Source organism: Scyliorhinus canicula, chromosome 12, assembly GCF_902713615.1.
Source record: "Scyliorhinus canicula chromosome 12, sScyCan1.1, whole genome shotgun sequence".
NCBI lineage: Eukaryota > Metazoa > Chordata > Chondrichthyes > Carcharhiniformes > Scyliorhinidae > Scyliorhinus > Scyliorhinus canicula.
The window spans coordinates 141986019-142012176 of NC_052157.1; the positions used below are offsets into that span (position 1 = coordinate 141986019).

The following is a 26158-nucleotide window of genomic DNA, read 5'->3' on the forward strand; positions in this document are numbered from 1 at the left end:
AACAGGAATGTGGAATAGCAGCAGCGTCCGTTACACGAAGTGGGCTCCTGGATTGACCGGTCGTTGCCAACATCGGATTTGAGCATCTTTCAAGATGGATGATATAAGATGGGCTGAACGGCCTTCATTATCCATACTAATCTTATGATCTCGTCATGGATATACATCAAATCTGTGTTACTGAAAGCAAACATTGAAAGTATTCAGCCTGCAGCATGACTCTGTCCTGCCCTCTGCTGTGTGTGACTGTCTTCTGTCACAGATTTGCCTCTCTTCTCCATGCAGTTATTTTATGTCATCATACAGAGCAAGCTGCAGAAGGTCAGATGGTTTCTGCTCAGGTCCTGTCACCCTGCACTCTTGATCTCGATATAGTCGTTTGAACAAGCCGTAATCTACAGTAGCTGTGATTAAACACTGATTATGAAGGGAGAACAAACTATACAATTGGAAAAAATATAAAAATGCAAAACGAACAAATCACGGCTATGGGTATTTCTTTTGCAGTAAGCAACCATTTATAACTCTTTCATATAGAGCGGAAGATGAGGAACATTTTGTAGTGACGCGGGCTGGTTTTAAAAAGTTAACCAGAAGTTGGTTTACCATAATCTGTTCATTGTGGTGGAATTTGGATTTATGCCAAGATCTACTTCATTGGTATTTTGAGGTGATCCAAAAGCGAGTTTGATCTCATATATTCAATGACTGAACTACAACTCCCATGAGCTTCTCTTTAATCCTCGTCGTTCTATCTCCTTGTTATTTTGGTACATTCTGTCCAATGCAGCATTCCCTGTTTGAGCATGTTGCCAGATGATGTTCTGAACCTCAACCCACACCCCCTCCCAACCCCAGTCCATCCCAGGTTTTTTTATTTATTGTTTCACGGGATGCGGACATCGCTGGCTAAGCCAACATTCGTTGTCCATCCCTAATTGCCCTTGAGAAGCTGTGGTTGAGCTGCCTTATGAACCACTGCAGTCCACCTGGTGCAGGTGAATGCACAACACTGTGAGGAAGGGAGTTGCAGGATTTTCATCCAGCCACTGTGAAGGAATGTTGAGATAGTTCCGAGGTGGGTTGGTGTGGGACATTGAAAGGAACTTGCAGGTGGTGGTGTTCCCACATCTCTACTGCCCTTGTCCTTCTAGGTGGTAGATATCACGGGTTTGGAAGGTGTTGGCAAAGGAGACTTGGCGAGTTGCTGCAGGTGCATCTTGTAGATGGTAAACATGACTGTCACTGTGCGTCGGTGGTGGAGGCAGGGAATGTTTGAGGAAGTGTTGTTAAATGTTTATAATGGCTAAAAGGTGCAGGAAAAAGCCAACATCACTTTAAACCTTTGCCATTGAAGGACAGTTATCTTAATCCATTGACCAGGTGGTGTGCAATACTGGATTACAGTGATTTACCTGGTAATTTTTCTCTCCCTAAGGCAGAATTTTGGAGTGCAACACATCAGTCATTAAAAGGTGAGCAAGGTCACAAAATAGTAAACCAAGCACTCGTTGTTATTTCTAGATGGATAGAATTGAAAATAGGAAAGTTATACCAAATCTGTATCGGGCGTTAGTTGGAGCACCCTTCTAATACTGTGTGCCATTCTGCTTGCCATATTGTAAAAAGGAGAGGGAGGCACTGGAGAGATTGCAAAGAAAATTTGTAAGGATGATACCTGAAATGTGTGGTCATGCATATCAAGAAAGGATTCAGAGGCTGGGTCTATTTTCTCTGGAAAAAAAAAGGCAGAAGGGTGACTGACCTTTAAAATTCTGAAAGGTTTTGATAGAGTCGATACATAGCGAATGATTCTTCTTCTGGTGAAGAGCGCAACTGGAGGCCGTCAATATAAGATAATCCCCAAGAAACCCAACAGGGGATTCAGAAGAAAGTTCTTTACCCAAAAAGTGGTAAAAGTGTGGAATCCGCTGCGACAGGGAGTGGTCGAAATGAATGATATGGATATATTTGAGGAGCAGTTAGACAAGCATTTGAGGGAGTAAGGAATAGAGGGGCGGTGGTAGATTTAGTTGTGGAAAGAGGGAAGAGGCTCAACTGTGGCAAGACACCAGCATGGGATAATTGGACCAAATGGCCTGTTTCTGTGATATATATCCGATGTAATCCTTCTCTTGGTACTTCAACTTATGCGATAGATAAAAGAAGGAAGCCCAGATAGAAAAGAATAAGTCCATATAGACCTTTTCAGAGCATTTCATGTTTGTTAACTAGAATGTGCCGCTGGAGAGCATGGGACTAAACATCCAAAGTGTCAGATGAACAGAAAAAAGAAACATCTAACGAAAGGCAAGGAGCTTCCATCGAGAAAAGGGCAGCGGGATCTGGCGCTCTTATATTATGAAGCAAGATAGATTGTTGTTTCCCAGCTCTCATTCACTTCACGGACAACATTTCTTTTTTTCTTGAGGTTCTACGGTGAAACCTTTCAATCAGCCTGACCCTCAGTACAGAATAAATAGGTTCCACCAGCAGCTTAATCGGGTCGTGAATGTTTCTAAGGATGGGAGCGTTTTGTTGATAACCTTTCACAAAATAGGCTTCGTTTTACTGAGTATTTACTTCATACTGAGCACAAAACCGAAGAGATGCAATTATGAACTGTGACAGGAGACAGTCTAAATAAATAAAGCTGCCGAAGTCAGAACTGGTTAAAGGCAGGTCATTTCACACAAGTCTTCCTTTGTGCGGCCCTCATTTAAGAGATACTTTTAGGGATTGTAAATTTCACAAGCTATTTCATTGTCTCCTTCCTTTTATAGAGATTGTCTTATCACTTTGTACAGGCTGATGCACAGAATAATTGTCTCCAATAAACAAAGGGCCATTTTATTACTGGGCTCTCATCATCCGTTGTGTATTGCATATTTACAATTAACATTGACAGCCTAATAACTAGTTAGCTGTGATCGGTCATAAAATTGCTGTTCTGCTCTTTGAACTGCATGAAGTAAAATGAAAGCCATTATATTCTACTCCTGATAATTATCATTTTTCATGCTTAAGAGTTTGAATACTCCAATAATTTGAACTAAGCAAAGTGGGAACATTGTGCGTAATTTGACTTTAAAGTAGATGGCACCAGATCAATGTCCCGTGCACCTTTATGGTTACTTTGAGAATATTAGAACAATCCTTAAATTGAGGAGCTTGGGCATTATACATTAAGGATCTTAATTGTCAGTGTTATTGGGAGAAAATAGTAATATGTTTCCTAAGGTAGCAAGTCTCCCTTTTGAAACGGCAATGTGATAATCATAGATAATATCAGTCTCCTGGAGGTAAATTGGTCAGATTAGAGGCTACCAGAGAGATGAAAGTGTAAATGTCTTAGGACACCATATGAAGCAAAGTTTTACGTTGCCTTCTGTAAGAGCAATGATTGCAGTTCTGCTAATTAATTTGTACAGCAAAGCGTTTTGGAAAATTTCCCGTGGAGTATTCTGTGAATGCCACATGCTTTCATTCTCCTCATTCCTCTTCATCAGCATTGATTGGTAACCTGGAAGCAACTGAGCATTTGGATTCCTCTGATCATTCCAGCTCAATTTGATCTTCTATCAAAGGCTGAAACCTTTAGAGAACACTTGAAGAAGAGCAAATTGCAGCTTCAAAAAGGATGATGTAGGAGGTGGGACTAGAATAATGGAAATATTATTCGAATAATGGAAATAATAGTGATTAGCTCTGTTGCTTCACAGCGTCAGGGTCCCAATTTCGATTCCCGGCTTGGGTCACTGTCTGTGGTGGAGTCTGCACGTTCTCCCCGTGTCCGCGTGGGTTTCCTCCGGTGCTCCGGTTTCCTCCCACAAGTCCTGAAAGACGTGTTGTTCAGTAACTTGGGCACTCTGAATTCAACACTCCGTGTACCCGAACAGGCGCCGGAATGTGGCTTTTCACAGTAACTTCATGAAAATGAAATGAAATAAAAATCACTTATTGGCACAAGTAGGCTTCAAATTAAGTTACTGTGAAAAGCCCCTAGTCGCCACATTTCGGCGCCTGTTCGGGGAGGCTGGTACGGGAATTGAACCGTGCTGCTAGCCTGCCTTGGTCTGCTTTCAAAGCCAGCGATTTAGCCCTGTGCTAAACAGCCCCTTTTTCATTGCAGTGTAATGTAAACCGACTTGTGACAATAAAGATTATTAAAAAGTAAAATTATTGAAGTAGCAGCAAGTTATTTTAAAGTGGAATTAAACCTCTAAAGAACAAAAGCACAGCAGATTAAGACCAAGGCTGCAACTGCTAAATCAGTAAGTGAAAATTGAGCTTCTAACCATTTATATGAAATAATAAACAGTTTAAAAGAATACCGGAGAACAGGAATGGGAGAGCTACAAGATGCAATTGGGATAATTGAAATAAAGAAGAACCAGAAGTGTGGATAATAGCAGAAGGACACAATGTTTCTGCTGTGAGATAATGCATCATCTCATGTAGCATTGCCCCTGGACAATTGGAGGCTATGTTGTTGGGAGGGGATGATTGCAGGGATGGGGGTAGGGTGCTTAGCTCCATTGAGAGAATTTGAACAAAGTTTTGAATGAGTACATTTAGACTGTGACCTTAATGTCACTATGAAGCATAGGATTGATGCATTGTTACAGTGTGAATCTGGAGCTTGGGGCTTGACTTAATCTGGAGAGAAGCTATTTGAGGCTATTTGGTGGTCGTAGTCTCATGCTGCCTGGACTTCAACAACAGATGAAGTGCAGCTCCAGTGTGGGTGTAAAACTGTCATTTTCAGCTAGGATTGGCAAAGAAAGTAGAGGCTATAAGAGCAGTTGTGACACATAGATTTGCGACTGGTACAAAATGCAAAGCTAAATGTCAAAATATAATTAAGCAGCATTGCATCTATAATATACCAGATCCAGTAACTATTCTTAAACATTTTGAAGATGAGCAACATATTCCAATATTCCAAGAAGTCATGAAGCCGGAATCGAAATATGACAGATCAATGGTCCAAATTCTATAATGATAAAAATCATAATGTCAATTGAAATAATGGGCAGGATCTACCTGTCGCGTTGCGCCTGAAAAGCAGTGCTCTGCAACGCGACCGGTAAATGCTGGGAGATCCCACTTCCAGGATCTACCCGGCTCGCCACGCCTCCGAGATCTAACTTTCTGGCAAATCCGCATATTAGAGAGTCAGCTAGTCTCACCATAATATGCATTCCTGAGTTTTAACCAAGATGTGGGATCTCACCCTTCTGCTTTGGAGTGCTCGGGCGAGCGCAGTTCAGTGCTGGTGTCCACAAACGGGTGCATGCCCTCTGGGCAGGTTGGTACACCCTGGCATTTCTGGTGCCACCCATGTCCCCTGGCAATGCCAAGGTGCCCAGGTGGCACTGACAGCTGGCAGGGGCACTGCTGGGGCACCAGGCTGGCATTTTTGTGCAGCAGTGATAGGGTGCCATACGCAGTGTGGAGGGGGGGGGGGGGGGAGAGCCAGAGCTGGGGACCCCCCCTTATAGTGTGTTGGGAGGGTTTCAGGGTCGCATCAGGAGCGAGCGGAACTCTTCATTGCAGAAAACGGGGGTTCAGTGTATTCCCATTGGGGAGTCCCCCACTGAGGCCCCCGATTTACCCGGATGGGCATTAGATAGCAGGATGATTCTCGCGCTCCGAGCACCGGGAAACAGCCGGCTAATCTTGCATGCTACGGGACTCTGTCCCCATTCGTATAGATCGCGCCCAATGTTACTAATGCTCTTCAAAAGGCTACAGGAGCTAGGCAAAGCAGTCAACAATATGATAGGCAAGTTATCACTGATCTAATGGAATTCTTCATAAAGGTGCCATGCTAGTAGATGCGAGTTTTTTTAGTGAATATAATCTACTTGCATTTTTAGATTAAAGTTCCACATGTGAAAGTTTAAGGAAGGAAATTAATGGATTACAATCTGCTCAACAGAAAAAGGAGTAAACAGGGGCAGCAGGGTAGCATGGTGGTTAGCATAAATGCTTCACAGCTCCAGGGTCCCAGGTTCGATTCCCGGCTGGGTCACTGTCTGTGTGGAGTCTGCACGTCCTCCCCCTGTGTGCGTGGGTTTCCTCCGGGTGCTCCGGTTTCCTCCCACAGTCCAAAGATGTGCGGGTTAGGTGGACTGGCCATGCTAAATTGCCCGTAGTGTCCTAATAAAAGTAAGGTTAAGGGGGAGGTTGTTGGGTTACGGGTATAGGGTGGATACGTGGGTTTGAGTAGGGTGATCATGGCTCGGCACAACATTGAGGGCCGAAGGGCCTGTTCTGTGCTGTACTGTTCTATGTTCTATGGTCGTGAACAGGAAAATGTCTGTTTGGCAGGGATTTGTTCACCCATTCCTACTATTCATAAATTAGTTGGACGAGAGCATCTCTTACACCATTGATAACATCATGTGTCAAGTATCAGGGTAAGAAGTCTTACAACACCAGGTTAAAGTCCAACAGGTTTGTTTCAAACACGAGCTTCCGGAGCGCAGCTCCGGAGATAACAGGGCTGTAAAGACCTGGATCAATTCAGCAGATAGCCAATCCATAGTCTCAGTGTAAGATAACAACTAGTGAACTAAGAAACAGTAAACGTACACAGCGAAAGGACGTGTAGGGGGAGGGAAACATTGGAATGTGATTTCTCACTGAAAGCTTCCAATCAATATAAGTATATCAACAAAACTAGTCCAATGCTATAGCATTAAACTATAGATCAACATTATTCCAGCCTTGTGTCTATCATTGCGAAAGCAACAGTTGTAATATTGTTTGTATCCCTTAAGGCTCCATCCTCTCAACAAAGATATTGATGCAAAGGAATAAAGTTAAAGATAAGAAGAGAGTTGTGAGCAGCTTTTCACAAGGGGAAAAGGTGATGAGTTATCCAACTACAAGATGCCGAGAGGCATAGCTGTGCTGACTCAGAGTACCGAAGTGAATAATAATAATAATAATCACTTATTGTCACAAGTCGGCTTCAATTAAGTTACTATGAAAAGCCCCTGGTTGCCACTTGTAACAGGATCAAGAAGGAGAGGGCAGAGATGTAAAGTGATTTGCAAAAGAAAATGTTTTCACCCAGCGAGTGGTTCTGGTATGGAATGCAATGCCTGGAAGTGTGGTGGAGGCAGGTTCAATGGACGCATTCAAGAGGGCATTAGATGATCATTTGAATAGAAACAATGGGCGGGGTTCTCCGACCCCCCCGCCGGGCCGGAGAATCGCTGGGGGAGGGGGGCGGCATGAATCCCAGGATTATTGAGCTAATTTGTACCAAATGATCATGTTTATTAAACTGCCCTTGTGAAAGAACGTATGGCCCAGTGAGACTTCAGCAAACAAACTGTTGTTGGCTTGCAATACCTCAACTGTATTTTCACCAGAAATGTTTCAAGTTGCGGATGATGTGCTTTCCAAATACAACCAAGAGAACACATATTTGTATAATTTTTCCTCAGGCAACTAATTTAAATGTTTTGATAAATTATTTCCCATCACTATATCCTCTTGTTGAAAGTATGGTACAATTTTGGTCCATTGTCTGATATCAAAAAAATAAATCGTAAACTCTGAACTTATTTGATTATCTGGTTCGACGTGGACTGGGCACTGAGATTAGGATTTGGTGTCCTTCATTTCAAGTTCGCCAGATTGCCCAGCTCATAAATTCTAGTCAGCTAACTATTTGTAACTAAGTCTTGTTTTGTTCATCTTCTCCTAGGTTTGGCAGATCCCAGATCACATAGCGCTCCGGTCTATAACAGACCCCATTGTTGTTTTGGAAGGACACTCGAAGAGGGTTGGAATTATTTCATGGCATCCGACTGCCCGGAATATTTTACTTAGTGCAGGTAATGTCATCACCATGGTCCACTTTGTTCAAGCTGTGACACATTGAAGTAGTGCATGTGGCTTACACCGCTGGTCTTTCAATGAGTCGGAAGGTGGTCGTGAACCCTTTCCACCTGGCACATGAAAAAATAAGTCTTTACATTATCTACAACATATGTTTGCACTTCTCTTCCCTCTAGCAGATTTAGGCAATAAAATGTTGAGAAATTGGCTACTTTAAGAAATTATGATAGTAGAGTGCATTTTCGTATAATTCATGTTTTTACCGAATATGCAGGAACTGCAGATTGCTACATACAGTTCGCTCGGTAGGGGAGTAATTCTACTCCTAAATAAATATAATTCTGTGCAGCATTAACCATCAGATTTACCCTGCACTCAAGGAGGGCAAGGAGGGCGTGATGTTTCCAAACTAGGAGAAGGCAATTTACAATGAGGATCCTTCCAAGCTGCTACCCTGCGCCTCCTGTTGGCCAGTTGTACAATGGCAGGAAAGCTAACATCCCAGTATCCCAAGGCGGGATAGTGCACTGGGTCATTGGAGGCAATTTTAAGCCAGCAAAATACAGGCAGATGTGGATCAGTGTTGAAGAAAATAATAGTCAGCACTTCAAGTTTTCGCGAAAGGTCCTTTATTTAAAACAAAGTTCGTGGGGGGATTAGATAGACCAAAGTCATTCCAAATGTCCCCTCGCTACAGAGGTACGGCAAGCTATTTATATGTTACAGTAAGCAATATCTCGGAAAAAATGCATTCTTTAGATTAGCAAAAAGACAGAAAAAACGAGTAGGACTTGAGTTCCTCGCCTAAGAAAAATAATAATTGTCCACTGTCAGCAAAACAGTGTGCAGCTGTATGCTTGTTTACATTGTATGACCTTCTGACTGTTTCATACAGAACCTCTTGACTAAAAAATAAGGCTAAATATCCATCATGCTTTGCCAAGTGCCTATTTCCATGAAATATAGTCAAGCAGCCGGTTAAAATGAATACAGAGTATTAAGGCAGCTAATCCCACAAATAAAGTCCATTCTACAATCAGGCAGGATGTTCAAATGTGACCTGAAACCCTAACCAACCCATTTACTTCTGAGTGGGAGGAAAACACTGGGACCCCTGACCTCGGAGGGGGCAGTAGCAGCTGAGGTGGGGGAGGTCATAGTTTGAGGGTCATCATTTGAGAATGAGGAGTTAATCTTTTAGGACTGAGATGAGGAGATATTTCTTCACCCAGAGAGTGGTGAATTTGTGGAATTCACTACCACAGTAAGTAATTGAGGCCAAAATGTTGTGCGATTTCAAGAAGGAATTAAATATAGCTCTTGGGTTAAAGGGATCAAGGGGTATGGGGGCAAGGAGGGATCAGGATATTGAATTTGATGATCAGCCATGATCATAATTAATGGTGGAGCAGGCTCAAAGGGCTGAATGGCCTCCTGCTTCTATTTTCTATGTATGTTTCTATGTATGTGTCACTCAGCCTCTCTGTGCCCCAGGATCACTCCATTCAGTGGTAGGTTGCATTCAACTCTCTGTCAGGCAAGCGCCAGACATTTCACAGAGGATAAGAGGATTATTACTTTGTCCTCACTGCAAGTCACCATCATTCTCCTCAGCGCCGGCCCTAGGGTTGCTGGCGCCCCGAGCAAGCTGAACTTCGGCGCCCTTGGGGGGGGGGGGGGGGGGGGGGCCGAGGGGGCCGAGCGGGGGGGGCGGACCCGGGGGGAGCGGACCCGAGGGGGGGAGCGGACCCGAGGGGGGGGGCGGGGCGGAGCGGACCCGAGGGGGGGGCGGGGCGGACCCGAGGGGGGGGGCGGGGCGGGCGGACCCGAGGGGGGGGGCGGGGGGACGGACCCGAGGCAGGGGGGGGAGCGGACCGAGCGGGGCGAGCGGACCGAGCGGGGGGGGCGGACCGAGGGGACGGACCGGGGGGTGGGGGGGGGCGCCCTGGGGGAGTGCCCTGGGGAGTGCGGCCACAATGGGGGAGTGCGGCCACCACGCATGCGCTGGTTGGCGCCGGCCCAACTGCGCATGCGCGGGAGCCGAGTCTGGCGCCCCCTAGCACATGGCGCCCCGGGCAACAGCCCGAGTTGCCGGTGCCTTGAGCCGGCCCTGATTCTCCTGCAACGTTCAGCCAATCACTTTAGCATCCTGCCCATGAATGGCAGTAATGAGAGGATGTCAGACCCCGTGGTGGGAGAGGTCTCCACAGCCTAGTCCTGGTCATCACGAAGCTGAGAGGCTATGAAGGGGTCCCTAGCCCTATTACCCATGCAGACCATGCCGAAGACCTGTCGTCCTTTCTCCACCATCTCCGCAAGTTGCCCCTTGCTGCCCTCCTTAACATCTCACCATGCACTACTCTCCAGAATCAGTTGCATTCTTGGACACACTCATCTCCATCAAGGACGGTCACCTCAGCACTTCGCTTTACCGCAAGCCCACGGATAACCTCACGATGCTCCACTTCTCCAGCTTCCACCCAAAACACATTAAAGAAGCCATCCCCTATGGACAAGCTCTCTGTATACACAGGATCTGCTCAGACGAGGAGGAGCGTAACAGACATCTACAGACGCTGAAAGATGCCCTCGTACGAACAGTTCCAATGCGCCACAGCAAAAACCGCACCGACCTCCTCAGAAGACAAACACGGGACACAACCGACAGAGTACCCTTCGTCGTCCAGTACTTCCCCGGAGCGGAGAAACTATGACATCTTCTTCGCAGCCTTCAACACGTCATGGATGAAGATGAACATCTTGCCACGGTCGTCCCCACACCCCCACTACTTACCTCCCTCCCCTGCTACACAATAATCTCTTCACCAGAGTTGCCCTTCTCAACTCCACCTGAATGAAGCATTTTGACCCTTGAGAGCCCCAAGAGCCCCTTTACTCCCCGTGAGTGAGGAGTGAGAACTTTTGAGTGCATACAATGGACCTCATTCGAATCTGACAGGGGAATGAAACACTGCTCCCCTTCATCTCCTGAACAGGGTGACTTTTGTTCCCTCCGTAACGCCTTGCATTGGCGGCCACATCTGTATTACTTCCATGTCATGGAGACGGTATGGGCCTTTGAGTTCCAAGCTTGGGGGCTATGCTTTTGAAGGTTGGGTGACAATCAGTGGCACATTCACGCATTTCAATGCTGAGTAAATTGGCACAATTGAATTGTCAAGAACGGTCAGGGGGCTGTTTAGGCAACTGGCTTCCCCTTGTGGCAGGTGAGGCACACCCAATGCATGTAAGACATGGGGCGCGATTCTCCGCACTCACGACGGGGCGCAGAATAGCGGGTGGCGCAAATTTTTACGGCGACGCTGGTCCGACGCCCTCCCCCTATTCTCCCAACCCCCCACGCCCGCCCCCGACACGAATCGCTGCTCGCCGTTTTTTTTACGGCGAGCAGCGGTTCTCCCCTGGCCGATGGGCCGATTTCCAAGGCCTTTACGGCCATTTTCTCGAATTTGAATACACCTGCTATACAAGTTTGTGAAAACGGCGCCAAAGTGCCGTTATTCACAACCATGCCACCGATTGGCACAGCCGCACCACGGCCGTGCCAAGGGTGGCATGGGCCCGCGATCGGTGCCCACCGATCGCGGGCAGCGGGTACTTTCCCTGCGCACTCTTTGTTACTCCGCCGCCCCGCTGGATCAGTCCGCGGGGCGGCTGAGGGGCATTACGGACCGCGCATGCGCGGGTCTGACGCATATGCGTGGATGACGTCATCTGCGCATGCGCGGTTTGGAGTCGTCCAATCCGCGCATGAGCGGCTGACGTCATCATATGCGTCAGCCGTTGCTAACTTTGGCGCGCGGGCTTAACGAAATCCGTTAAGCCCGCGATGCCGTAGTTCACGGGGCCGCGATGCTAGCCCCGACCGGGGAGCAGAATCGGGTCCCGGGAGGGGGCGCGGAGGCTGCCGTGAAACACGGCCGTTTTCATGGCAGCCTTCACGACTCTCCGCCTTTGCGGAGAATCGCGCCCATGAAATTTGCACTCCTTAGAGAGCTCTCATTAATTATGGATTAAATGAGCCTTCCAACGTGAACAGCCAGCCACTCATACACTAATCCCTGACAGCCGGGTCTCCATAGTCAGAGGCTTTGACCTTCCAGATATCTCATGCCCTCAGGCTTCACAGTGCTGCCTGAGTGTGGGATTCATTGACCCTTACTGTGCCTGCTGCATATTGACTGCACTCGCCCTCCACCATGTGTGAGGAATCACCCCTTGTCAGAGTGCCCAACTTTTCCCATCCAGCCTCGCATCTCATGGGACCTCACTCATGAACCTCACAGTCGCCCCCTGTGCTGACCCTGTGGATTCACCTGCCTCCACCCACTTTCTAGCTGTCACTCTGGAAGGACAATCCCTCAATGGTTGGATCGGGTTGGGAAGGACAATCTTTCAGCGAGCAGGACATGGGAAGCGCTGCCTGCAAACCAGCCGGCAGATCCCTTTAACTGAGAGGTTCACAGCCATGAAGAGCCACCAAGCCCTGCAAGCGACCTCACCCCCCCCCCCCCCCCCCCCTCCCCTGTGATGCTGAGACTGAACCATCCCCCTGGCCCTGAGTTGCATTTATCTGGCTCCCCTGTGACCTCTCCAAGCCCTCTCTGTAATTGGCACACTAGAAGGTGGTGGTGACCTGATCGCTCACCTCCGATATCCTCTTTGGAGGAGAGGTCACCAGGTTCCTGTTTTTATAGAGCTGTTGTAAATCGTACTGACCTATCATCAAGTTGGCAGTTGAAGAATATTCCGTGAGGGGGGGATGTCCTGGCGGGAGGGTTCACCTAATGATATGCTAATGTATTTAAATGAGCTTCCGTGGCGGGATTCTCTTTAGGTCACCAGCGAGGTGCCTGGCAAATCGGAAAACGCGATCCCGCCAGCGAGAATCGCGTTTCTCACCGCATGTCACCGGCCCATGCCATGGGCTGAAATTCTCCCCCACCTTGTCTGAATTCCTCTTTCTACTGGCAGTGTCTTTCTTCCACACACAGTGACCTGTATATAGCTATCTGCCATTCTCCTGAAAACAAGAATTATGCAAATTGCACCCAGCTGTTATGATCTTTTAAAGCAGGAAATTTCTCAACATTTTATTGCCTCAATCTACTAGGGAAGGGGAAGAACAAAAATATTTGCCGTGGATAATTTCAAGGTTCTTTTGTATGCCTTTTACTCTTTTATTAGTGGCCACCTTAGGTGCAATTTCTATTTCCTTTCTTACTTATCAACTCCCTGCACCACCATTCCACCACGCGAATGTTAATTCCAAGGAGATTGTGTGCCTGGTCGTTAATCAAGGACAGCAAAGTGACTGATTGCAGTTGTCCAATTAAATGGGAACATCACTGTGGAAGGTAAGTGTCATTGAGAGAGGACAGGAGAGTCGTCAATTCAAATGTGTTCTGAGAAGATTTGTTTTGAATTAAGCAGACCTGATTAATTCGGGGACACTGTCATTTATCAGGATTTCCATTGGTCTGTGTTTGACCAGCGGTTGTTGTCTTGTCCTGTGGAAATATAATAAAAGCTCTCTTTAATACGTGTTGACCTGTATCAGCAGGTGGTTCTGTTGGACAGCTGACGTACAGAGTATACCAAGATACAGTTGCTTGAATTCACATTTACAAAGATTAGGTTGTCCATTCTTAGTGATCGGTGCTAGTTCAGAAGGACGTGGCATTGTCGCTGGTATATCCAGCCGCCAGTGCTGATTTAGACCATCTCTGCCTCCAGTCAGGACTGCGACAGCACAAGTTCAATTCATGCCAAGCTGGCAAATGGAGCCACTAACCCGACTGAAGCTTTAGTCACTGTCTGAGGAAAAGTAACATGGCAGCTTTTCTTTTACAACTCCAAGTAAGGTTTGATCATAAAGCGATGCCATCAAGTCGAAAAGATCCGGTGATTTTCATTCATCGACATTTGGCCGGAATTCTACAGCAGTTAGGATTCTCTTTTCCTGCTGGCAACGTGCCCCTGCCCTGTGGAAGGTAAGTGTCATTGAGAGGACAGAAGGGTCGTCAATTCAAATGTGTTCTGAGAAGATTTGTTTCCCTGCGCTGTGTGGTGGCTTCAATGGGGCAGCCCATTGATAAGCGGCGGGAAGAGAAAAACCCGCCACCAGCGTACGGCGCTCCGCCGAGAAATATGAGGCTGGGGAACCGGAGAATCCAGCCCATCTCCTCGAGCCGATAAATTAACTTGCAAGAGAAATTTAATAAATAGAGAGTATGGTGACCTCCAGGACGAAAGGACAATGATGTTTATTAGGCCACCCACTCAAAATGGCTCCATTCTGCAAATTAAAACTGAGAATTAAAGCTACAGGAAAGTACTGAAAGCTGTGTGCCAAATTTGGTAATACGTCAGAGATGCAGCATCCACGGTTTTGTAGTCTTTCCAAAACTATGGCACAGTCAAAATCTATCGACTGCTTGTTTCTAACATTGCCATAAAGTGCCTCTATATGGCAGCGAAACAACAACAACTTGCGTTTATATATTACATAGCCTTCACAGCGCAGAAACACACCATTCGGCTCAACAGATCCACGTCTGTTTTTTACTCCATCGAATCTCTTTGCACCCGTCTTCATTTAGCCCTGTCAACGCATCCTTCATGCCTCTCTCCCTCACATGGTTATCCAGATTCAGCTGAAAGGTATTTCTGCTACTTGTGAGAGTGTGCTCTACGTTCTAATTACGCTCTAGTACTTATGGCCCCTATTTCTGCTTTCCCCTTCGCTATCTTTTTAACAATTAATTCATGGGATGTGGGCGTCGCTGGCCGTCACATCACTTCCTGCCCATCCCTAATTGCCCTTGCATGGGGTGGCCATTTTCAGAGGGTATTTAAGAGTCAACCACATTGCTGTGGGTCTGGAGCCACATGTAGGCCAGACCAGGTAAGGATGGCAGATTTCCTTCCCGAAAGGGCAGTAGTGAACCAATTGGGTTTTTACGACAATCGACAATGGTTTCATGGACATCATTAGACTTTTTAATTCCAGATTTCTGTGGAATACAATTTCACCATCTGCAGCCTGCCAAACCTTCTCATAATTTTAAAGCCCTGCATTGGGTTACCCCTCAGTCTTCTCGCTTCTAAAAAGAACCCTGCCCTGTTCAAACATTCATGCAATGCCTTTAACACAGAAAATCGTCCCAAGGTGCTTCACCGAAATGTAATGAACTAATAATCAATGCCACACCAAAGCAGGAGGTATTAGGGGATTCAAAATGTGGTCAGAGAGGCAGGTTTTGAGGAAAGGTCTACAAGGAGGAGAGAGAGTGTTGGAGGATTATTGGGTGGAAATTCCAGAGTTTAGGACCATGGTGATCAATCCTGGGAGGACAGGAGCGTGCAAAATGATTTCAGCATTTCCAAGAGTCTAGATTTGGAAGAACGCAAAATTCTTAGAGGCTCGTAGGGCTGCAGAATGTTCCAAGGATAGGGAGGGGCGAGGCTATTTAAATGTGAGAATCAGAAGTTGAACCTGGCTGAACTTCACAATGACTGGGCAGGGGAATGCTGTCGTACATCAACATGAAAGCAGCAGCTTCAGTTTCCTTTATCCACTCTAGTCCTGGTTGCTCAGTGAGATGAATAGCCAACAAATTTCCATTTTGTGATGGTCACCGTTGGGTGACGAATGTTGGCTCGGATACCAGGATAACTTCCGACCTTCTCTTTTTTGTCCTCCAGAGCAGGTAGATTTGGGCCCTGTTTTATGCCTGATTTGAAACTGAGTGCATCTGAATATACAGCAGTCCCTTTATGTTTGGGTTGGTTAGCTCATGGACTGGATGGCTAGAGGGTGATGCAGAATGACAGCAATAGTGCATGTTCAATCCCTGTCAATGGAGCTCTGCCTACTGTACCTCGCTTCATGCTTGTGAATTGGTGCCCCTCGAGCTATATATAACTAATTGTCTCTCCTTAATAGAAAGAGTGGACCAGGGTGTATTGACTTGCCCTCCTTCTGTACTGCGCTGCACTATCAACCTGGGCTTACGTTGAAAACCTTCAGGCTCACATATTAATGTGACATCGCCAGGCTGAGCTAACTCTTGTTACTGACAGTAACAAAGACTTTAAAAATAATATGAAACTGGGTTTTGAGTCTTGATTTGGAAGAGGGAATGGGCTACTGGGAGTCATCTTTCTTGTGTTAAAGGATAAATCCCATGTGGTTATGGATGTTCTACGACAGCTGAGGAAATAAATTTCAAGAGACAGGAGTGACTTGTAATCTGTTCTTCTGGAACTCTATTACATAAATGGTTGCTGAATGAAGAGAATGAGAAGAATTCAGCCGCACGCACATATATTACTCATGTACAGACCTGTCAGTTTGCTCCTGCGCTGTTGCAAATATGTTAAAATTGTCTCAATGTAAAATCTTTCCGGATTGGCTGGTGAGTTTTTAATCTTGTTTTGTACACACAGAAACGGGTAAATAAATATCCTCGGCTTAAAAGTCAGCCCACCTCTTCAGAGCAGCTACCGTCTTCACTGACAATACAACGTCCCTAAAATTACGCAGAGGTTCTCCAGGCCCCTTCCCATAACTCCAGGAAAAATGGCCGTTTTCAGCTCTAGGAGCACGAGTAGGCCATTCTGACCCTCGTTCCTGCTCTGCCATTCAGCTGGGTCACAGTACCTCAGCGCCTTTTATCTGTCTTTGCCCCGCTCCCTTACCCAGCAACATACTGTACCAATCGTAAGTCTTGAAATTTTCAGACGATCCAACTTGGGAGAGTTATTTGCAGGGGGACATGGTTCCAGATTTCTGCTCTGCTTTGGGTGAAGAAGTGCTTCCTGGTTCTTGCTCATGAGCATCCTGGCTCTGACTTTGTTCCCTTGTTCTGGATTCCTCACCAGAGTTCTTCACCTTTTGAAAGATAAATGTATATTTGCTTGCACAATCTCCCTGAGGTCACACTGCAGTTCGATAGGAGAACAGTAGGAGGAATATTGGGCAGATTGTATTTTGTACACAGCTGTTACTTTAATATTTCTTGAAAAATTATTTAACGTTATAGTTTATTATTCCTTGCAAAGTGTAATTTGAAGAAAATTCTACTTCGTTTTAAAAACCTAGCTGCATATTTTCCTCCCGTGTTCCCCTGGAATGATTTTGGGTGTGGCTGGAAGTGGGAAGTGTGGAAGGAAATTGCCCTTTTCTGTGGACTCCAGATTTGTCTCCTGCAGTGATGTGACCACGGCCTATGTTTAGCTCAACATGTCCAAAAAATGAGCTAATGGTGCCAATACTCCATTCAATAAATTACCCTAGAATAATAATATCCGATATTATGTGTGTATGAAACGCTATTGCAATTCTGTCCACTGTTGAGAAAAAAGAAACAAGCCGCTCATTTTAAAATAACTTTCCGGCACCTGGCCCTTGCAGCCCTTCAGATTCAGATCCAGGTACCTTTTAAACGAGTTGAGCATTTCAGCCTCAACCACCAACTTTGGCAGTGAATTCCAGATATCCACCATCCTCTGGGTAAAGAACTCTTTTCACATGTGCCCTCTAATCCTTCTATCGATCACCTTAAATCTATGCCCCCTGGTAATTAACTCCTCAGCTAAGGGAAACCAGCCTTTCCTGTCTACCCTGTCGAGGTCCCTCATCATTTTTGTATGCCTCAATATAGGTACAGTAAGAAGTCTTACAACACCAGGTTAAAGTCCAACAGGCTTGTTTCAAACACGAGCTTTCGGAGCGCAGCTCCTTCTTCAGGTGAGCTGCGCTCCGAAAGCTCGTGTTTGAAACAAAGCTGTTGGACTTTAACCTGGTGTTGTAAGATTTCTTACTGTGCTCACCCCAGTCCAACGCCGGCATCTCCACATCAATATAGGTAACCTCTTAGCCTCTAAGAAAAACGCCATGCCTATCCAATCTCTCTTCATAGCTGCAGTTTCCAAGCCCTGGCAACATTCTTGCAAATATTCTCTGTACTCTCCTGATTAACTATATCCTATCTGTAATGTGGCGACCAGAGTTGCACACAAAATTCCAGCTGTGGCCTAACCAGTATTTATACAGTTCCATCATTACACGCTTGAGTTTGTATTCAATACCTCACCCAATGAATGAAATCATTCCATATGCCTTCTTGACAACCTTGTTCACTGTCCTGTCACCTTCAAGTACCTGTTGTGACGATTGGGAGACTTTAGGAATATCTAAGTATTGGGAAATTTCAGGGTGAAAAGCCTGGGGTTAGAATGTGTTGACCGCAGTGGTCATGTTTGTTTAAAAAGAATTCTGGGCTGGATTCTCCCAGCACGGGGCCGGGCCGGAGAATCGCCACCTGCGCGAATCGTGCGACGCCGCAACACGATTCTCCGCAGAGCCATTGGCGCCGGCCCAGTCGGTGCGGAGCCGGCTGGGGGCCGCTCTACGGGGCATACCAAAAAACCCAACTCCCACCGGCGCCGTTCTAACCTGGTCTTCCCTGGCGGGACTTTAGCTTGGAAGGGTCCGGGGGCAGCCTGGGGGGGTGGGGGGGGGGGGGAGGAGGGGGGGGCGGAGCGGGTGCCCGACCCCAGGGGGGACCTCCGCTGTGGCTTGCCCCGCAATCGGAGCCCACCGATCGGCGGTCCGGCCTCTTCCGCGCCGGCCCCCGTAGCCCTACGCCATGTTGAAATTGACATGGGAACGTGTTTTTCAGTCTGGACTAATGGACTGTGTTTGACTGGAGAAGTCCCTGGGGAGTTAATGTGCATTGCAGCCTGCAGAGATTATTTGGTTTTTAGCTTGGGGAGATGAGGTCATTGCTGGGTGGAGCCAAGGAATGTAGAGAGACATTTTGTAAAGCTTCAGAGAGGAAGTTTGTGGGAGAAGCTTTGGAGAGAGAAGGTTGAATTCTGATCTGCCTGACGCCAGGTCCACAATTCTCCCACAGTAAGATAGATTGAGATCTGTATGTTTATTTTCTTGTTATCTAATGGGGAATTGAGAAGTGGTATTTAAGGGGTAATTGTAAGCTGTTTGTTTTTGGCATGAAGTCACAAAAACATCCATTGACCATTACCCTTTGTTTCCTGTCACTGAGCCAATTTTGGATCCAACCTCGCACCTTTGCCTGTACCCCATGAGATCTCACTTTTCTGACCAGTCTGCCATGGGGGACCTTGTCAATTGCCTTACTGAAATTTTCCCTCATTACTTATTACTTCCTTAAAAAAAATCTGACTAACCTTGGTCAATCCGTGCCTTTCTAAGTGACAGTTTATCCTGACTCTCAGGATTGTGTCCAATAATTTGCCCTCCATTGAAGTCAGACTGACCATCCTATAGTTTTCTGGCCTATCCTTTGCACCCTTTTAAACTAATGGTACAACATTCGAGGACCTTCAATCTTCTGGTACCTCATCTGCATCTGGTGAAGATTGGAAAATGATCCTCAGAGCATCCACTATTTCCTCCCTGGCTTCTTTCAACTGCCTGGGATGCAATCCATCTGTCCCTGGTAGTTTATCCACCTTCAACGATGCCAGTCCCTCCTGTACTTCCTCTCTCACTGCACTTATTGTATCTACTATTTCACACTACGCCTCTTTAATTAGAATGTCTGCATCATTCCTCTCCTTAGTGAAGACAGAGACTCATTGAGAACCCTGCCCATGTTTTCTGAATCAACCCACAAGTTACCATGTACATCTCTGATAGGCCTTACCCTTCCCTTAGTTATTTTCTTGCTCTTAATGTACTGGTAAAATCCTTAGGATTTTCTTTGATATTACCTGCCAATATTTTTTATATACTCTCTTTGCTTTCCTGACTTCCATTTTTACTTCACCCCTGCACTTCCTATACTCCTCTAGACTTTCGACAGAATTAAGTCTCTTGGGACTGTCTTAAGCTTCCCTTTTCTGCTTCGTCTGGGCCTGTACACTTCTGGATAACCGGGGGCTCTAGATTTGGCAGCATCATCCTTCTTCTTTGCCAGAAGTCTGAAGTAAGTGGCAGACACATTTCTGACAAATCCCTGGTTTGAGTTGGACACACTGTCCTTTCCATATCATCTTTAACAGCTCTGCTCTGCACAACCCATTACTGTTGACGCCTGCCAGTCCCACCTGTTAAATACAGCAGCTGGCATCCAAACAGAATGAGACAAGTAGCTGCATTTTTCTCCTCAGACAGCTGCTGGGTCACTTTAGACTGGTTTCCAATCCAAGAATAAATGTGCAGTGACAAACAATAAAAGTACCCACAGCTTTCCTCTGCAATTGAATTGTACATCGACAGCAGAATCACTCAGGTGCAGATCCAGAGATATGTTTAGTCTCGTTTTCACAATGAACTGAACAATGTTGTCTGTGCAGAACAGATGTGGAAAAACCTATACTTTAAAAACTAGTCTGTGTTAATATTTCTATGTATTTTGTTCTATTAAAACTGTGTCCTTCTCCTCTACACTTCTCGTGAATGGGGTGGCGGTGGCGTAGTGGTAGTGTCGCTGGACTAGTTAACCAGTAGCCCAGAATAATGCTCTGGGGACCCAGGTTCAAATCCCACCACTGCAGTTGATGAAATTGAATTCAATAAAAATCTGGAATTAAACCATTGTCGATTGTCATAGAAACCCATCTAGTTCACTCATGGCCTTAAGGAAAGGGAAGGGAACCCTTACCCGGTCTGTCCTCCATGTAACTCCAGACCCACAGGAATGTGGTTGACTCTTAATTTCCCCCTCAAAGGCAATTTGGGCAATAAATGCTGGCACAGCCTGCCATGCCCACACCTCATGAACAAATTAAAAAAAGAATACTGAGGGCCAGTACAGGCAAATAGCCATGGTTAGCCACACCAGCTCTGTCTGTCAGCTAGCAGTCAGCTGGTTATAGAATTGGAATGTGACTGTTAATAGTATGTTAATTATATGGCGGGATGTACCGGCCACCCAACCACATGTTATTCGGCAGCGGAGGCGCCTCACCAGCAGGATCTACCGCCATTGTCAATGGGATTTCCCATTGACTGTATCCCTCGTCGCCGGGAAACCCATGCGCCGGTATAGGACCACAATTTCCCACTGACGTGAACAGCCAATACATCCCACCTATTAAGACTCACTGCTGAAAGGCATTGCTTAATTAAGTCTGTCGAGAACTTATAAAGAGAGACTGCCGGAACACAGTGAGTGGTAGGTAAGGAGCAGAAATATGTAATGCTGCATTCTGTAATCAAGAAAAGTATTAGTGCTTCGTTCCATATTTCACCAACTGCATTAGGGTTGAATTCACAATCAGAATTGCAGTCCAGTGAGCATTTGCATTTATCTGGGATTTGAAAGTGTCCCCTGTCCACTGCATGGGAATGATCAGTTGAAGTGTGATCCAAAGAGAAATTTCAGCTGATTTCCCCTGTTTTCTGCCAACCAGTGGCACCTTGTCTCCATTAATTTTTGTTGACATGTCAAATCGTAATCCGTAACCATGGCGTCATTAGCACCAAACTAGTTCTGATTTCTATAAAGGTCAAATTCAGACTTGCTGTTAACTCCATCTGCTTTTGCGTGAATTGAGACACGTCTCTGTAAGGAGGGAAAGATTTCATTGGATACCCTCACACGGCACACAAAAGCTTTCCAGCTTTTCGGTTTTCCTGATTTCATTAATATTCAAAATGCACCGACATTTTATAAATCGCTCCTATACACCTCCAGGTTTCTTCCTGCCCCATTCAAATTCAATCATCCTTTTTATAATCAAAGCATCATTGTCTATTGATTGTTCTCATATCATGAATTCTCAACCTCTATCGCAACTGCCACACTGCCCACTCCTTCTAAAGGGTTTCTATTTCTCTTGCGCATTTTATTGCTATTCCACAGAAAATGCAGAGACAGTGAAAGATATTGCAGCTGGTAGCCAGGCTTTGACATGCTACTGGAATAAAGGGAATCAAGGATGCAAGTGGAGGTGCAGCATCTTAAGACTCCTGCTTGCTATGCAGTTAATTCCTGCTGGAAGGTACATGAGTGTGAGTATAGGTAAGAAGGGGGCAGGGCTGAACTGCGATGCCATCCGTGGTTCAATAGCTTGCCAGCCCTCACTCTCTAGACTCACAGCTGAAATACTGGCGGTGCCTGTGCAGCCGTGGCCTAAGCAATAAGTTCCCTCAAGAAACTGAGAGGAAAGGCAAAATAATATTGACACACAGAGAAATTCTTGATTCCTTTGGAGACCAGTCCATCAGTTGCTGATGCTACGTCGTGAGTGTGATGTTCTTTGCTTTCAGAATGAGGATGACTCCAAAGTGTAGTGTCACACAAAGAACATCAAGCTAAGGTTTGAACAAAGCTCATTTATTTACACTACAACTAAATAGATTTGACTTGCTTGCTAAGATAAAAAAGATTATAGATTCACTAAAACAATGATTCTAATTACAGAGCTCCTGATAATACAACGATTCTCTACCTCGCTTAACAACGTTCTCCCTGAATCAAGAGTATCACGTGATTCACGTATATGCGCTTGATCACCATCTAGTGGTTGGATGCAATAACAGTAAATGGTTAATCCTTTATTATTCTTACGATATACATATTGTCACAATGATCTTTTGCAATATCTGGTTGTATCTGTTGCAGGCAGTGATAATATGATAATTATTTGGAATGTGGGGACAGGGGAAGCCCTGATCACTCTGGACGACCTGCACAGTGACCTGATCTACAATGTTTGCTGGAACCGCAATGGCAGCCTCATCTGCACCACATGTAAGGACAAGAAAGTGCGCGTCATTGATCCAAGGGAGCAACGCATCATAGCTGTAAGGTTTTCCATGGCTTGGGATGTGTTTTGTGCTGCATGGAGTTTGAAGTTCCAGTATTTGATTGTGTCCATTGAGCCTTTACTCAAATACGTATTGAATTGCATCGTGAGTGCTCTCTGAACTGCGGTGCCCTAATTGGAATGAACTTTGTCATTATGAAGCAGAAGGCCTGTGATGCCCTGATTAACACTTGCTGAACAATCCCAAGTGTGCTTAGAATTACACTAACAACCAGTTTAAGGTTAACTGTCGGGGCGGCAGAGTAGCTCACTTGTGCGCGCAGGAGGCTACACATATTCACACAGAAGGAACGTGTGCACACCTTGCACTTTAAAAAAAATCTAAACAAGAGCTAAGAGAATAGTCATTCCCTGTTTAATTCCCCAGGGCAATGCCTTGACCAATCCGAGTAGCTCTGCCTGGTTTGAATTTGAACTAAACTGATCAGTTAACTGTTCCATGTTGCATTCCCCATGCCAATGCCCTCCACCAGTCAAAGCCCACTTGCCAACCAATCAGCAGTCTCTCGTCATGCAGTATAAATTGCTGTTCCCCCGTTAGTTTGCTAATTTCTTGCAAGCTATCCTGATAAGTGCAGTACAAAATGCTTAGATAGCCTAGTATGTCTCTATTTCCAGCAGCACTAAAATAATACTAAATAACTATTTAAATACTCAAGTTCCGCACTACCAACGACTAATTAAAAGATTGAACTGGCTGATAGTTCCAGTGGAGAGTACCTCATCTCTATGGAAACATTCAGTCGAAATGAATGCAAAGCGACTGGAAGGTGTGTCGGAGCGATGGGTTTAATTCCTTTCTGCCCTAATTCCCGATTTGAAAGACAATGCTGTGGGACAGTAAGGAACAAGGGCCATGCAGCAATCCACGGGCCATGTAGGATTGAGCCAGTTTAGAGCGACAATGTGAAACTAGGCGACCTCTCAGTCATCGGGCGGGATTTTCCACGCAACCCACCGCAGCGGGGTTGGGTGGCTCGCCATTGGCCAGCAGTGGGATCTTCCTGTCCCACGTTGAATGCACCCCTCACTGCTGCAAGACCTGCGGTGTCAACGGGGCTGGAAAATTCCACCCCACATATCCATTTAGTCCAGGAAACAGGTGAGGAGATCAGTGCACTGAGAAACCTCAACACCAGCTTTGTAGAAACCGGTACATTTCCCAACGTAATGAACTGAAAAATCCCTTTAATTTCAGCTGACGTATCCCTCACAACAATGCAAACTGAAAGCACCCAGTTATTGTCCTCCATTGGGCCTTCTGTACCCGTGGCCATGATATTTGTTTGGGGAAATAGAATAGTTCCTGCAGGTGCCCAGTCAAAAATGCTTTGAATATTGGCGCCGTGTGGAGTAATATTTACACCACATTGACATTCCTCAGAATTCAGCAATTTGGGAACACTGGTGAGGCCATCATGGTAAGGTGGACCTCCTTTCATGGAGTTGCATATTGATGGCAGAATAAGTGGTGTAGATTTTAAACCTGCACTTTTAATAATAAGAGATAATGGGTGGTGTGTTTAATTGTTTTTACATTTCTGGTGGGGGAGGACAAAGCCTGCACTATCGTGATGAGTTAACCTTGCTCTCGGGACATTCCAAAACACTTCACAAACAAGTTGTTCGTTTCGGAAGTTGATCAGTCGGCAAATATGGCAGCTGATTTTCACAAGGGCTTTGGTTGAGGTTGGAAATGATAAGCAAAGGAAGAGGATTCCATGTTACCCCTTGAACATACCGAGCATTCTGGGATTTATCAGGCTCAACTGGGTCAGGACCTCAGTTGAACATCTCATCCAATAAATAGCACATTTGACAGGAGCAAGCTGACATTTGGGAGTGAAAAGACAGTTACATGACTGAGAAACCATTCAATGACCAGGCTCTTGGACAATTTCAAATATTGGAGCTTCATTGAATGTAGGAGCTGCTAATGTCAAAATATGGAATGTGCATGGGTGAATATTTACTGTTTTAGGGCGAATGCCCACATCTAACTTTGATACTCAGAGTTGAAAATATATTCCTTATAATTTTAGTTCAGATGCTGGTAGTTTTTTTCAGTGGGGACAGATTAATCTGAAGATTCACATGGTTAATAACTTACCCAGTTGCTCTGGGCAGTGACATTGTTAGTGCGTCACACTCTCCTCTGATATTTCTTGCGAAATGGGAGATTTGTTTGCGTAGAATGCGTTTGCAAGGTTGCCACACATTGTGACTGGAAATATTCTCACCACCCACCCCTTCTTAAATTTGGAATCTGCAGAGGGAAACGGAGCTGCTTTTAGATATTTGCTGTTGATTCGCATATCGGTTTTCATTGCGATGGTGAGGCATGGGGCAAGTTTCTAGGCTGTGGATGTATAGGCATGTACTTTACCACATTTGTACTTTTGCTCGGAGTTTTGTATCCACATAGTTCTCAGTCTAGAGACAGAACTTCACCTTCAGAGATGACGCTAGCTCTTCAGTACTGAGCTCAACAGTGAAACTTAGTTCACGCTTACGCCTGCCAATGTTGGCAGTTCTGCAGAGTTTGTAACCAGGGAGGGCTGCGCACTTGAAGTGAGATTGAAAATGATATACATTCCTGGCATAGAGAGCTCCAGCTTAAGTTGTTGAGCTGTCAATTGCGTAGCTGCATTTAAGGGAAAGATAGATAAGTAGATGAAGGAGAGCAGAATAGAAAGATATTGATAAGACTTGCAGAGCATAAACACCAACATGGACAAGTTGGGCTGAATGGCCTATTTTTGAGCTGTAAACTCATGCAAATTTATTGGCGGAATTTTACAGCGGCAGGATTTTCTGGTCCAGCTGAAGTCAATACACGTTTGAATGGATCGCCACATTTTGCAATTCCGCCCTATGTTTATTTCATTCTTCAATGGGTTTTGGGTGCCACCGACAAGACCAGCATTTGTTGCCCGTCCCCATTTGCCCTCTAAGAAGACTGAGTGGCTTGCTACGTCACTTTGCTGTGCCCCAAAGCGCTTTACCGCAAAGGAAGGAAATGTGGCAGCCAAATTATGCACAGCGAGCTCCCAACAGACATCAATATGACAATGACCAGGTAACCTGTGCATACGATGTTGATTTGAGGGATAAATAGTGATCAGGACACTGAGGATAACTGGCCTGCCCTTCCTTGAGATAGTTCCATGGAATCTTTCACGCTCAACCTGAGGGGGAGGATGGGGCCTCGATTTATCATCTCAACCAAAGGACGGCACCTTTGAGAGTGCAGCAGTCCCTCAGTACTGCACTGGAGGGTGAGCCTTGATTTCTGTCCTGGAGTTAGACTCAGGGGCCATGAACTGAACCATGGCTGATGCACATGAAAAAATATACAACTGCCATCCAAACAGTTCCAAGCACAGACAACAATCATTGTTGTTGGACTTAACGCATTGTATAGCTGTGCTGATGCTGACACAGGGAATAA

General features: G+C 45.7%; 1 protein-coding gene across 3 annotated transcripts in view; it reads left to right on the forward strand.

The window, feature by feature from the left end:
- The window catches only part of LOC119974945 (coronin-6-like), a 283817-nt gene that overhangs the window by 225142 nt on the left and 32517 nt on the right, over window positions 1-26158 (forward strand). For all 3 annotated transcript variants that reach the window (XM_038814320.1, XM_038814317.1, XM_038814318.1), the window contains 2 exons: window positions 7727-7856; window positions 22503-22684. In XM_038814320.1, coding sequence (XP_038670248.1) covers window positions 7727-7856; window positions 22503-22684 — 312 coding nt within the window. The remainder of the gene's footprint in view (window positions 1-7726; window positions 7857-22502; window positions 22685-26158) is intronic.